General features: G+C 37.8%; 1 protein-coding gene and 1 long non-coding RNA gene across 3 annotated transcripts in view; one reads left to right on the top strand and one right to left on the bottom strand.

Annotated features, from left to right (window-relative positions):
* Nucleotides 1–107: 107 nt before the first annotated feature.
* LOC114151219 (uncharacterized) lies at nt 108–2,405 on the bottom strand. The gene is made up of 2 exons (XR_003596902.1): nt 2,071–2,405; nt 108–1,175 (listed from the first exon to the last, which is right to left on the bottom strand). It is a non-coding gene; the product is annotated as an uncharacterized LOC114151219 (long non-coding RNA).
* A 97-nt stretch (nt 2,406–2,502) lies between these two features.
* Nucleotides 2,503–13,715, top strand: part of ano8b (anoctamin 8b) — a 42,910-nt gene continuing 31,697 nt past the window's right edge. Inside the window, exon 1 of one of the 2 annotated variants that reach the window (XM_028028298.1) lies at nt 2,503–2,863. In XM_028028298.1, coding sequence (XP_027884099.1) covers nt 2,704–2,863 — 160 coding nt within the window. In that variant the 5' untranslated portion in view covers nt 2,503–2,703. The remainder of the gene's footprint in view (nt 2,864–13,715) is intronic. The other variant, XM_028028299.1, reaches the window with a different exon arrangement.

The raw sequence follows: 13,715 nt of genomic DNA, 5'->3' as shown, positions 1-13,715 counted from the left end.
TATTTGTTTTGATGTATATGTATTTAATGCATAAACCACTATTGTTTTATGACAGACCACAGTCTACAAATTGAGTTATATCTGTCAGCAAACATGACACAATCTTCTGCAATGATACAATTTATATTTATTCTCAGACATGTTTAATGAGACATTATAGCAGTTCATAAACAATCTGCACATTGCCATTCTTGATGAACTGGAAGGTGACGTACTTGTACCTTTACCTGGACACTGATGAATATTTAATCAACAGCTATATTTCTGCATTATTAAATAAATCATATAGCCTATTTAGTTTTCCAGGAAAGGGTGAGATAGTTAAAGAGATAGAGACTAGAAGACTCCACTACTCTGCCGAAGAGGACTATTTTTATTCTCTAAATTTAAAATCAAATCTATGTCGATGTAATTGGGGTTTTTTTGTGATAAGATTGGGCATTTTATTTTTTTCTTTTAATTTAATGTTATGGTTCTGCTAGACACAACATATATTCTATTAATATTTGTTAGGCAAATGCAGGAATGGTCCAGAAAATGACACTGATCAAATCCAGGACAGGAATACAGGTAAAAGTTAAACTGTTATAAGTTCCCTGAAAACAAAAATATCAAATTAAATTAAAAGTGGTCGATATATGATGGTAACTTTGTGCTGTACCTTTTCTATTTTAAGAAAACCTTTGTAACAATAACTGTAATGAAATATGGGTGACTTAAAACAACCTTTTCCCTCACTTTCATTGTAGAAAAACGTAATTTTTGTTCTTTTTCACAACTACTTGAACAACTGTGGAATCTGGAGATTATGTTGCAAAGAAGAATTTTTCATAAAATCAAGAAAATCATGGACCATCTTGTTCATGAGACTATTAGACAAAAACAGTTGAGTGCCTTCAGTCAGAAGCTTCTTCAGACTCGCAGTAATACAGACTCCTACAGGAGATCCTTCTTGCTCACAGCATTCAGCATCTACAAAAACTCTGAAGAAAACTTGGATATGACTTACAACATTTAGCTTCCCTTTGGGATCAATAAAGTGTTTTTGAATTGCGTTGAAGTAAATTGAACCACTTTTCGTCTCTGTCAATCACATCAAATACATATGAGATAAAATAAAGCTTGTAGTTGTTATGAGACCAAATGGTAAGTTTGCCTGCAACACCACCTGGTTCCTCATCCGACCGTCGGTCTTGCCTCAACCCAAATACATTGCAACAGACTTGGAGAAAAGACAAAGTTCCCGGAGGGATAAAGAGCTGGGTTTTTAAAGGATTTAAACCCGTTCTACTTTGTTACTATTCTAAGGAGGATTTTTCCATAAGGACAAAGATTCTGACCAAGGCTTCTGGATGTTCCTGTAGCTAAAGATCCATCAGCAACTGGGTGTGAGTTGAATTTGCCCCCAAAAATCTATCTCAGAACTTGCGACATAAGTTAGGGAAAGGAGACAGCATGGTATGGTTGTACATGTGGATCTTATTATACTGTTCTCGAATTTATATACAATTGATTATTGATTTGTATGTCACATATCCCTGCTTAAGCTTGCTTAATAAATTCATACTCTAAAATTCTAATGAGGTTGGTGGACATTGGAATTAATCGAGTCGTTTAATCATTTTTCAGTTCTTTTAATAAAGGTAAAACTAATGTACATGGTTCTAGTAAAGAGGAGGCTTCATAATTTCCTTTGGTGAGAGTAAAATAATGACCCAGGGACTTACATCCAAGTCACTAAAATTAGTCTAGCCGGTTCCAAGAGCGAGTTATATTTTAGAAAGCGAGCTACCGTTAACAGGAGTGGTTATTGGAATTATGCAGCTGTGAGGGCTACTCAGCTGATTGTTTCTTAACTGAAAAGGGTCGTAGCTTCTGGATTGAAGGTAGTTAGAGCTAGACGAATCGCTTTCGACACCAGTTTGAATAGATCATCTCTTATAGATCTCGTTTAGGGTAATACCCAGGTCTTAGAGATTTTCCGGACCTGTTAGACAGAGAACTGGTCAGTAGTCAGCCCCGGAGGGTTGTGATGAAGTGGGCGGGGCTAGCTATTGTAGGATAACGGACACAGTAAACAGCAAAATGCGCACTTCTCTGACTTCTTGCAGCCACGTAGAGTGATGAGTATAAAGGAACAATGCACATTTTTGCTCAGTTAACAATGTGAGCCATGCAGCAAACAATCATTCTGTATTTCTATTTCTGGCTAACTTACAGAGTTCGCTGTATGGTGATATTATTACATGTCTGTAGGAGATGAACAATCAAGGTCATGCACGTTTTAAAATGACTATTAGGAGTTAGTTCGCAGCTTCCATGCAGTTTAATTCAGCATGAGATGACTTTTGAGTAACACCTGCAAGTCCACTGTAATAATCTAGGACAATAGTCAATTATCAGGGTGAACCGCTGTAAGGTGAAATGAGTCTGTCATCCAGCCCCCTCCCCCCGCCCTCCCTGTCTTTGTCCCTCCTCCAGTCATCATCGGAGCAGCTCTCTCCATCTAGCCGCGCATCCAGCTCCAGAGCCCCGCCAGGATGATTCGCCGCCGCACCGACAACCTTCACTTCACTTTCACTCCTCTCCTTTAACAGAGCCCCTTCCTTCACCCATGCGCTGCCTCTCTCCTGAGATGCGACACCGCTGCCTCATTTCCCGGACGATACCTTCATCTTGCGTCGCTCCTCGCTGATAGAGAGCATGCCCGACGCGGGGACGGGAGGCGCTGCGGCCGCCGAGGGTGCGACCACCTCCGGCGACGGCTCCGAGAGCTCCCGCCACCGACACCGAGCGCAGCAGGGGGACTTGGAGAGGCCGGAGCCGGGTTCTGCCCCGCAACAGAGCTCCTCGGGAGTCCTGGGTGAGTCGCTTCGCTTCGGACGGTGAGGCTTGGAGTCGGAGGAGAGGACAGGTGAAACAGCAGCACCATTCCTCCTCCTCCTTTGTTTCCCCAAAACGATCACATCGTGTCACTTCAGGCCTGTAATTCATGGTCTTACCTGCACTTCTTGCCCGGAATATGTCTGTTTTTGCCTCTACTTAGGGAGATGGCTTCATTATGCACATCTAGAGCTAGTTTGATATTATTGTTGAGTAATGAGGAGCTTATTACCACCTCCTGTCCCACCATTCTTACTACACTGTTCCTCTGAGCCCCTTTTCTGCTGCATAATGTCTGTAAGGCCTGCAGCTGTTCACTCTTCTTTGTAAACAAATATTTTCATCACCCAGGTATTTTCTGAACTATTGCAGATGATGCCCTGCAAAAGTATTTCACTTTTATTTTCACTTTACAACCAGAAATCTGTGGAGAGCTGTGCATTCAGGCCCCTTTCCACTCTATTACCCCTAAGTAAAATCTAGAACAACTCAATCTGTAGTCACCCTATCGGAAAACTGCGTGTAATTTAATACAAAATCCAATAATCATTAAAAAACATCAAGTTCAGTTAATTTCAGAGTACGACAACCTACCAAAACAAGGCCGTCCACCTTAATTTGCAGGTTATTGGAAATGATAAAAAATAGCAGGCTGGTGTTAAGTCTGTAGGAGCTGCAGAAATTCACAGCTCAGGTGGGAGAATCTGTCAATTGAAAGCACGAATCAAAGTGCTTTAGAAAAGAAAAGAATAGTTTAAATTGAAAAGACTAAAATTGCTGATGTGTACTATGCTAAAACAACCAAAGACAGAGGACAAATAAAGACAAATTAAATCAAAAGGCCCTAAATGTCGTCATTTAGAAGTATATTTTAAAATAAGGCTGAACAATAAATCAATAACAATATATACTGCAATTGACACATGATCAATAGTATGGAAGAGGGCAAGATGTAAGACATTGTTGATAGAGAGCTACAAGAAGCCTCATGTGCACTTTAGAAGAAACCTTGTAGGATGTTTTTTTCTTTAGAAAAGACTGGGAAACTAGTGAGGACAGTCCTGGACAAAACCCGGTTAGAGGTTCTCAAAGGCTTGAAGGTCTCAAAGGCCCAAACAGTGTTATAATGGTATTATTTAGAGCCAAATGTTGTCGTGTTTGGAGGGCTCAATCAAAGTTCAGACCTAAATCCAATGGAGAATGTGTGGAAAGACTTATTTATTGCTTTTCACAGACACAAGCTGCATTTCCAATACTAATGTGTGCAAAACTTTGTGAATATTCTGCTCATTTCAGAAAATAAATTTTTGCAGTTATGGTTTTCCATTTAAAATCACACATGAATAAGTTTAACATAAGTAATTAGAAAACATGCTGCGCTATCCTCCTCCTGCTACTTCCTGTTGTTTTTTCTGCCAGTAGTAACATTAAGTTTTTGATCACGTAACTTGTGCGTTGCCAAAAAGTGTTCCCATTGCAATTTTGCAAAATACGCTAATTTTAATACAGCCAAAAAAACCCACCTCATCCTAGTGCAAAACTAGTGTGACTCAAATTGTTGAAACAAATTTCTATCTTTAGATGAACAAAGTTGGTAGAAACTTCCCCCAAAAAGCTCGCGGCTGCTAACCTCGTCCTGTTTTTTGTATTTCTCAATTATCACATAAAATCCTAAAAAGAAAGTAGAAGTTTATGGTTGTAATGTGACAAAATGTGAAAAGGATTAAATAGTATGATTTACTAGGACGTTGCTGTAGATTGCAGGTGGATTTTTCACCGTCTGGCCATCAGTACCAGCTTGTTATGCAGCATGAGAGGTTGGACTACGTATTGTGTTTTGTTGTGGTGCTGTTCATTCTTTAGACTCTCCTAACGTGATGATGATCATGTTTTTGTGCGATTCAGCTGCCTGAGTAAAATGTTATGGTTTTGATATTTCTGGATCAAACCTCATCGTTAGGAGAAGCCTTGGTTGGACTGTTTTCCTGCATGCAGGGTGCAGAGACGGCCTCCGTGCTCGATGCCAGCACTGCTGCAGAGTGATGCAGTGGAGCTGTCAGCTGCACATGAGAACTCCTTTCCACAGTCGGTGGAGGTAACCTGAGCAGGCAGCAGCTGACTGGACGAGCACGCTGATGTCATCCTCCTAAGAGGGTGGCACCACCGGGTGTTTGAATGGGTCACGAACACTCTGGAGGGTCAGTGCAGCACAGATTAGTTCAAAGACTTCATTTGTTGGAGGCGGTAGAGGAACAAAGGAAAGGACACAGAGCCTGAGACGTTTAAGAAAGAATACAATGAAAGAATCGTGACTTTTGAGATAATGTGTTGATGTTTCTTAAATACCATTGTATTGAGTTAATGGCAAATCAACTAGTAGGTGTTAAAATAGGGCTGCATGATATTGGATAAAAACTGATGGTGTTTTTATCTAAGCCTGTGATATTGCAACATAAAAACAGATGACTTGAACAGTACCTTAAGTTATGCTGCACTCCTGCCATTTTGTTGACAATTTGCACTGATCTTATGTCTTACTGTGAAAGTTACAAGTACGACTTTTGTCTCTATTTGATATTTATGCTTGTTGGGCTGCAAAATATTAGACATTTTTGCGATGGGTGATAATATTTGATCAGTTGCCTGTTTTATTTATTCCTCTCTTTCTCATCTGTGCTTGCATCTCTCTGTGACATTTAGCATTTTTGGTAATGTCATTAGCGTCTGGTGTGAGACTGTCCAGCTGGCTAAATATGACATTAGCATGAATAATGCTGGAATATCTTAGCAGACAGTTATTGCACTCCAAACATTGCGATGATGACATATTATGCAGCTTTACTGTAAAGCCTTAAAAGCTTTACATTAATCGCACAAAAGTGAGGTAAAAGAAACACACAGATCTAGAGAAAAACAACAAATCAATTTTTTATATAAATTGTATTAAACTGATTATATAAATCAGTTTAATCTTTCAGGTAAAGTCACAGTGATCATACAGAAAACCAATGAAATCAAGACATTTTAAATGTATTCTTTCTTGATTTAAACAGGTTTTTATATAAAAAACACACACTCTTTCAATTCCAGGTAGTTATCTTACAGGACATGAGTCCTAGTGAGCATGTTAGATTTAAAACTGAGTAACAGAAAAGTTAGGAAATATCTGAACAAGCATGTCTTTTGGGAGCTTTGCTATGAGAAAACTTCTTCTTTTTAAAAACAGTATAGCAGCAAAATATTGATTTGTTGAGTAGGAACTCAGTGAACCACTTCTAGAACAACAGTATTTGAACAATAAAAGTCCTTTATAAAATCATCCTAACCAAACTGGGTCATCAGCGAGACAATGATCCCAAACACAGCAGCAAATTTACAACAAACTGAGTGAAAAAGAACTAAATTAAGGTCGTGCAATGGCCCTGTTAAAGTCCAGACATCACTCTGGCTGATAAGCTTAATGGGGAACTGAGGAGAATACTAGCAAACGTCACTGAATGAAAGCTAATTTGAAAGGAAGAGTAGTTATCCAAAATCCTTTCACAACATGAAAAACTGATTCTAGAACTGCTCCTCTCATGGTGGCTGCATGTTGGAGTAAGTTTGTTTCTGATTTATTCTCTTTGTAGGTTTCTGCTCACAGTTTTTTAGGCTGAAGGGTTGCATGCATGGACAGTTATTGCCTCTGGTTTTGGATGCAGTGGAACTGGAAGGATTTTTGTTCTCACTTTTTTACTTTCTGACAGTTATTATGATGATGGCAACATATTATTTTTATAATTGGGAGTATCTGATTATTATACCTGAATTATAAACCCAAATCCTTGAAGGGTTAAAAAGGAGGCTTCATGGATGCAAAGCAGAGAGAGGGAGGAAGTTCAAACATCTCTTCCATTGATCATAACAGGCAAGGATCATATCCCCAACTCCAACGTCTCTCTGCTCAGCTTTCTAACCGTATGGCCAGACAAAGATTTACAGGGGAGTGGCAAAAGCAAATGAGGTGGATTAGCAGTGCTTGGCAACAACAGTCTTTAGTCAGAAGCTTTTTCAAATTTGTTGCAAGACTGACTGCTACCGGAGAACCATCCTGTCCATAGCATCACCATCCACAACGATGATTATAGGATTATATTAGTTACAGCAAAATTTAATTTCCCTTTGAGATAAAGTACTTTGAGTTGAACTGAATTGAATTGAATTTAATAGAGATGAATTGAGAGAGCTATTGCTGGTTATTGGTTTAATCATACAATGTAGATAGTTTTTACAAACAGTGTTTTTGGCTTGATTTTTCTTGAAGAAAAGAAGAATTAGGGGCGTTGCTGTGTGTTTTTCTACATTTGACGTTACAATTAAATGATAGAACTCATTAAATAATAATAATTTTGCATGGCTTGATTCGTAAAACCCTGGAACTGAAAGGAGGTGTGCTTTCTTTTCACCTTGACTGAATCTCTTAGTCCAGGTTTTTCCCAGAGGGAACTTTGTTGCTGGAATGCATGCTAAATGTGGTTTGTCTTTCTTAATCAAAGTATGGTGCTGAAATACCATGATATCACATGACCACCCTCGCATGTGTTGCTGTCAGTCAGCTAACAGCAGGAGCGCCGACTTCTTCATTCATTGGAGATTTGAAAGGATTTTCTTCTCTGGAGTCTTAGATTGTCTCCATCCGTCTTCCGTGTTTTCCTAATCCTGCCACAGTAGACCTCAATGACTTTGATCCTTGATGCCACCATCCTTTGTAGCTCAAACATTCGTTTCAAAGATTAATTAATCTCTCGTCATTAAAAATCGCAACATAAAAGTCACAGCAATTAGACCGTGTTCCCGGTGAGGCTGGCGTTGATAAGGTTCTGTGTTGTGGAAATTAGGTCATGTATTTTCTGGCTGTCCAATCAGCTGCCAGGGATATTTGAAACATATGCTTATATTCAATCTCGCTTAGGAAAAGATGTAATGTCCAAAGGTTGGAGGCAGAAATTTGAAGACTTTGCTGACATTTTGACAGATATAAATTAATTCTAACAAACTTTGTTGTAATAATGAGGTAAATTTAAGTGAAGACAGTGTTTTCCCAGGTTCTATGACATACATAGTATCTGGTCACCCCTGCAAATCATTAAGTGTATAAAATCCAGCACTGTCAGGTGTTTTTTGTCAGACTCTTTTTCTGAGCACAATTTCAGTGAATTTCAGTGTGGTACCATGATAGTTTGCTGCCTGTGCAATAGATTGAGTCATGACATTTACTTGCGACTAAATATTCCCACTATCGGCAAAATGTGAACAACAGCAACTCAGCCGTGAAGTAAATTCACAGAGTGGGGTCAGCAGATGTTGAGGCGCAAAGTGACCAGAGGTCACCAGCTTTCTGCAGTCAATAATAAGGGCTCTCTTTTGTTTGTCAAATGAGAATTCAAATTTCTTTAAGGAGGGAAATTATTTTGGTTTCAAACTTTCTTCATCTACTCTCTAAAAGTGAAAAGATTTCTAAGTTTCCCACAGAACATACAGATAAATACATCCTAGTGAAGCAATCGAGATTTTATTGAAATCAGAGTTTTGTGTTATTGTGGGATGAGATTTAATTCAAATTCACTTGTTCATTGCTAATTAAATAAAACCCTTAGCCATGTTACAGCTGTAGTTTTAGATGTAATATGCCAACACTGTCTTAACTACAATGTAATCACATTTTGCGTTCATGTTTTCATCTGCGTTCTGGACCAATTCTTGCATTTTCCTTTTGTTCCAATTTATATAATGCTTCATAAAGTGTTGAAGAAGGTTTTGTATTTATGTCATGATCTGTTTGCTTCTTTGTAAACTTAATTATTAACTCCGCACTTGATGCTTGCCATTAATAACTGCTCTCTATAATCTGGAAATTGCATGGAGAGAAGGTCTGAAGTGGAAATCTGCACTTTGGCTGTGGTCCAGCCACTTAAATAAAGTTGAATACTTCAGCTTTACCTCTAACAGGTTCTACAGTATGTCACATGGGTTTTTCTGAATACAATGGAGGGAAAAAAGCATTCCTCTGGAGTGTCGAAAGGAAAAGCTGTTTTCGCAGCAGCAGACAGTATGAGCTGCTGGTTTTTGCCCTCCGACATCTTCATAAGTGAAGGGGCTGAGGAATGCTGTTCTGTATGATAAACTACCAGCAGTATTTTCGCCTAATGACTCCCAGCTTAATGTGTTTCTCTGCTGCATCTGCTTCTGAGCCTACATTGGTTAACCGATGCGTTTTTTGTTTTCCATGCTCTTCTTCTGTGGTGGAGTATGTGCTGAGCTGCATATTAGCTGCACTTTGGATGACCTTGCTGCTGCTGAGATTTTGTCTTTATTAACCTGAATTGAAGGGTCAAGTACACATCTGGGATATTACTTTAGGAAAGAAACAACAAAATAACCATCATAATAAAATCACAGTGTCACAGTGATGTTATAGTAATTAGCAGCAATCAGGGCTCATCAAGGCTATCTGGGTTCTGTCCTTTTAAAACTGGTGTTTTATGTTGCTGCAAATATAAACTATAAGTTTCTATGTTCCTCAGAGCAACAGTGATTCGTCTAATTGCTATTGATGCTAATCTGACTGTATTAGGCGTATCATGTTTTGGCTACACATTAATTGCTGCCTGTCAAAATATAATGTTTCTGTCATAATTTACAATTGTACAGTCTCAACTGTGTCACTTTAATTTTCTGTGCCACATTTTCTGTGTCTTGACTTCTTCAGATGGAGTAAATGTTTCGTTGGAATAAATGAGTTAGTTTACAAGTCATCACATTCATTTGTCTTGTTTTTGATGACTTCCTTATCATTCAATCCCTTCAAAGGGGTTCATATATCGTTGACTCTAAACTTCCTCATACTGTGAAGAACATTTAAGGAGATACTATCTTTAGTTAAACTGGTTAATCAGGCTGGTGTAGATGTTTGGTTTCCCCTTTGCCTGTTTTATGAAGAAACTGTGAAGAACCGCTTTCGTTTTGTTTCTGCAGCTCTGTAGATGGCCAAACCTGGAGCTATTAGAAGTCGAGAGATGTTTCAGGAAGCTGCAGACAATTTCCCTAAGTTGTGATAAACAATTTGCCTTGCAAGTAATGATTTGCTCGCCCTAAATTCTCATGTTTTTAATGTATTTATTATCTGTTCGTACATAATGCATCTTTGCCTTCAGAGACGCACCACCAACTTCTGAGTCCCTTTTTATGCCGTCTTGATCTTCACACTTTTCCATTTATAGCCATGAAGATTATCAAACCTTGTGCAGAAAAATGATAATGCACACCCGAGAGCTTAAAATACTTTAAAGTACAGATAGAATAGCTGCTGGTGTTGCCCATTCTGTGCTTTCTAAGATGTGCAGCAGAGATTTTACCACTGAGTTTAGGCTCTGATCAAAGCAGTGTGTGACCAGGCTTCTTATACTGCGAGGAAGAAGTGGGAATAAAGGGGGCTTGGCGACCCTGTCCTTGATTTTCTCTAACTTCACTAAGCTTTGGTTTGATTTGCCTTTTTCCTAGCTGCTAAGCACACCCTGCAGACAAACAATGACCTTGGTGAAGAATGCTGCTTTTAGACTTGGTGGCAGAGAATTGCTCCACATTCGTTCCGTTCCCCATCCTCAACAACTGGAGGGCTGGGAAAGTGCAAAGAGGATTGTTCTGTCTTCCACAGCTCATAAATGGACGTATTATCCATGTCTGTGTCTGCACAGAGGCGCTCAATGTGAAGCTGGGGAGTTTTAAGCCACTTTATTGCACATCTTGTTCCTCTGCCGTTCTTGTTTATCTGATAACACCCTCCTGTGACTCATTTGGTTTGGCCACTCTTTTTGATTTGTTTGGTAGAGGTGCAATCAATTTTCATCCTCACCTCCTTATTAGCCTCTTCAGGAGGCTAAATTTCAGAGCTAAACCTCAGCATAAGGCAGAATTATCCGTTTGTTTGCAGACATCCTGCTGCATATCTTAGGATTGTTTTATTGCTTTTTTCTCTACCAGTTTTTTTATGTAATGAATGAAAGGTGAATGAAGTTTACTGCAGATTTTGCGATGAAATAAGAATTTATTGCTATCCTGTCGGAGAGTAAATCTTTCATCTTTGATGGCAACAAATCATTTTCTCCTTTTTTGTCAATCTCAGAAGCTGGCAGCTGTAGAGGACAGTAAAGCTTTTAAATTTTAATAAATTGCAGTCTGTGACGTCTCTTACGATATTTATTTCTTATCTTTCCTGAATCCATCCTCAGTCACTGGGGCGCCGAATAAATTTAATGGCTCTGTCCTTCTGTGTCTTCATGATGCTGGTACATTTAACCTTCAAAACCCATCCACTGAGCTGAGGGTCGACCACATCTCTGGAAAGAAAGCACATTCAGGATGTTACACTGATTAGATCAGAAAACAAACAAGCTAAAATAAAAAAAGTCCCAAAACAAATGCAAACAAAAATCACCTCAATCCATTTTTATTCTGTGTTTTATGTAGCTGTGTTTGGTGCTGTGAAAGACTTCATATAGTAAGCTAAATGTTTGATGTGTTAATTAATTAATTTTAGCAGCATACATGGAGATAAATAAAATGTAGCAATCTTTCAGTTTAATTTATTCATTATACAATGTTGTGAAAACATATGTCTGTGTATAAGCCTATTTACATCATGACAGTAGGATATAAATGTAGTTTGATTTTGCTTATTTGTCACATAGGTGTCATAATCCGTAGGTAACTTTTAGCTTCATTTGTTTCTGTTTTGATCTTTTCTTTATTGTCTTGCTTAGATCTTGCCTTAATTCATTCCTCTGTTTACTTCTTGGTTTAAGCTTTTAGATTTTTGTTTCTTTTATTAGTATTTCTTGTAGTAATTGTTTATGTTAATATTTCGTTTTGTTACTTTTTGATAGTGTCGGGGTTTTTCCCTTCATTTAATTGTATTCTCTCTTCCTCCTGCTCTGCTTCTGTTCCTCCCCTCAGCGTGTTTCTCACAGCAGCGAAACACACTGTGGTGAAGAGGAATCAGGTTTTTTATCTCTTCATTCTTCTTCTGTTTTTGCTTTCCCTCCAGCTGTTCCTCATTCCCTTGATTACACCTGATTATGTACTCTTCTGCTCCCCATTGTCTTTGTCGGATTCTTCCTCGTGTTATTTCTTTGCTTTGCGCCACCAAATCTTTTTAAAAGTGTATTTTTAAACTCTTTATTAAATTGGTTGTTATGAAACTTACGCCTTCCTTTCTGCATTTTGTCTGTCATACATTGCAACAGAATAAGCACTAAATGAAGTTTTTAAATTATGTTTTTAGTAATCAAAGCTCTCATTTCTAACCTGGCCTTATGTTAAAGTAATTTCACTTAGATTGATCACTTGATTCATTTAATTTCCCCTTAAACAAAAAACTGGAGTCTTCCTCTGTGCCTTCAATCTATAATGCACAATCACTGTGAAGAAAACCTGGCTTGTTCTTTTTTTTTTATTAGTTATAGGGTCTTCAAGCGTTATTGATCAACCGCCTCTTAATTGGATTTAAATCCAGGCTTTGACTAGGCACTCCAAATCCTTCATTTTGAATCTCCTTGTTGCTGAAATCTGCTGCACAGGCAAATTTGACTTGACTGCTTTTTTTTAAGTAGCTCGTTCAGAGGTACACTGTAAAACATTTGAGCTGCATTTAATTGTGTTTACTCTCTTATATGCTTTAAGTCAAATACATTTTGTGAATTTTAGATTTTGAACCTAAATGTGAGTTTGCGAAAGATAAGCTTGGTATTACGTTGTGTTAAGCTTTTTTATTAATTTAGTCAAACCTCCAAGAGTTGAATAAACTAGAGTTTTTAGGTTAACACTTAAAAAACTGAGAGAAGAAAAAGACAGGAGTGGGAACTATTTCCCAGAATGCTTAGCGGCATGTGTTTGTATCCTGACATGGAAGTGTGTTACATTGATCTGACTCTTGTTTTATTAAGACAAATGTTTATTTTTATGTCCTGTTCACACTAAATGTTTCTGAGCTGAATTCATTGCGATGTTTAATATAATTCATTATCAGATCAGAAATTTTGTTCATTCAATTTGAAACAAAAATTACAATTTTCTAAGGTAAAATAAGTAGCTATTTTAACTTGATATTGTGAGAAGAAATAAAAGAGATTGTGGCTCTTTAACTTGGTGAGGGCAGTTTTTTTTCTTCCATATTATGAAATAATTATTTGGCTTTAATTCCAACATTAAGTTAAAACTTACAATTCAAAATGAATTGACTTAAAACACAATGTTTAGACAACTTGTATCTTATTAAATAAACTTCATAAACTTTAATTTCTGAGTTAATACCAATTGGGGATATGATCCTTGCCTGTGATTGGCTTAAATTGCATTTTCAAGGCAGCAGGTGGATTTTCATGTTCAAGTTAAACCACCTTCAGATGTTTTGCAGTGTAGACATCTTGGAATGTTTTGGAATATTTTGTGGCTGCTTAATACAAATGATTCCTTAGCTGAAGATCAAAAACTGATAAACCTTCTGGATTTTCTGGTAGATAGCAGAAAACATAGTTTTATTAATTATCCTGGCCCCGAAGCAACCAGACATAACAGGACACATATCTGCTAGAAAGTTTCTATTTTGTCCTAAAAAAGTCAACTTCTAGATATACATATTACATATGCCACTTGTTGTATGCATTTAATTGTTGATTGCCAAGAATAAATGTTAAGTGGAAGAATGTGAAGTCACTAACTGTAACTGTGTGGAAACAGAGACTAAAGAAGGTGAATGATGGAAAAAGTGAAAGTGGATCTTTTCAACTAGAAGTAGA

This window comes from Xiphophorus couchianus, chromosome 9, assembly GCF_001444195.1.
Source record: "Xiphophorus couchianus chromosome 9, X_couchianus-1.0, whole genome shotgun sequence".
Taxonomy (NCBI): domain Eukaryota; kingdom Metazoa; phylum Chordata; class Actinopteri; order Cyprinodontiformes; family Poeciliidae; genus Xiphophorus; species Xiphophorus couchianus.
This window is presented reverse-complemented; position numbering and strand designations above follow the sequence as displayed.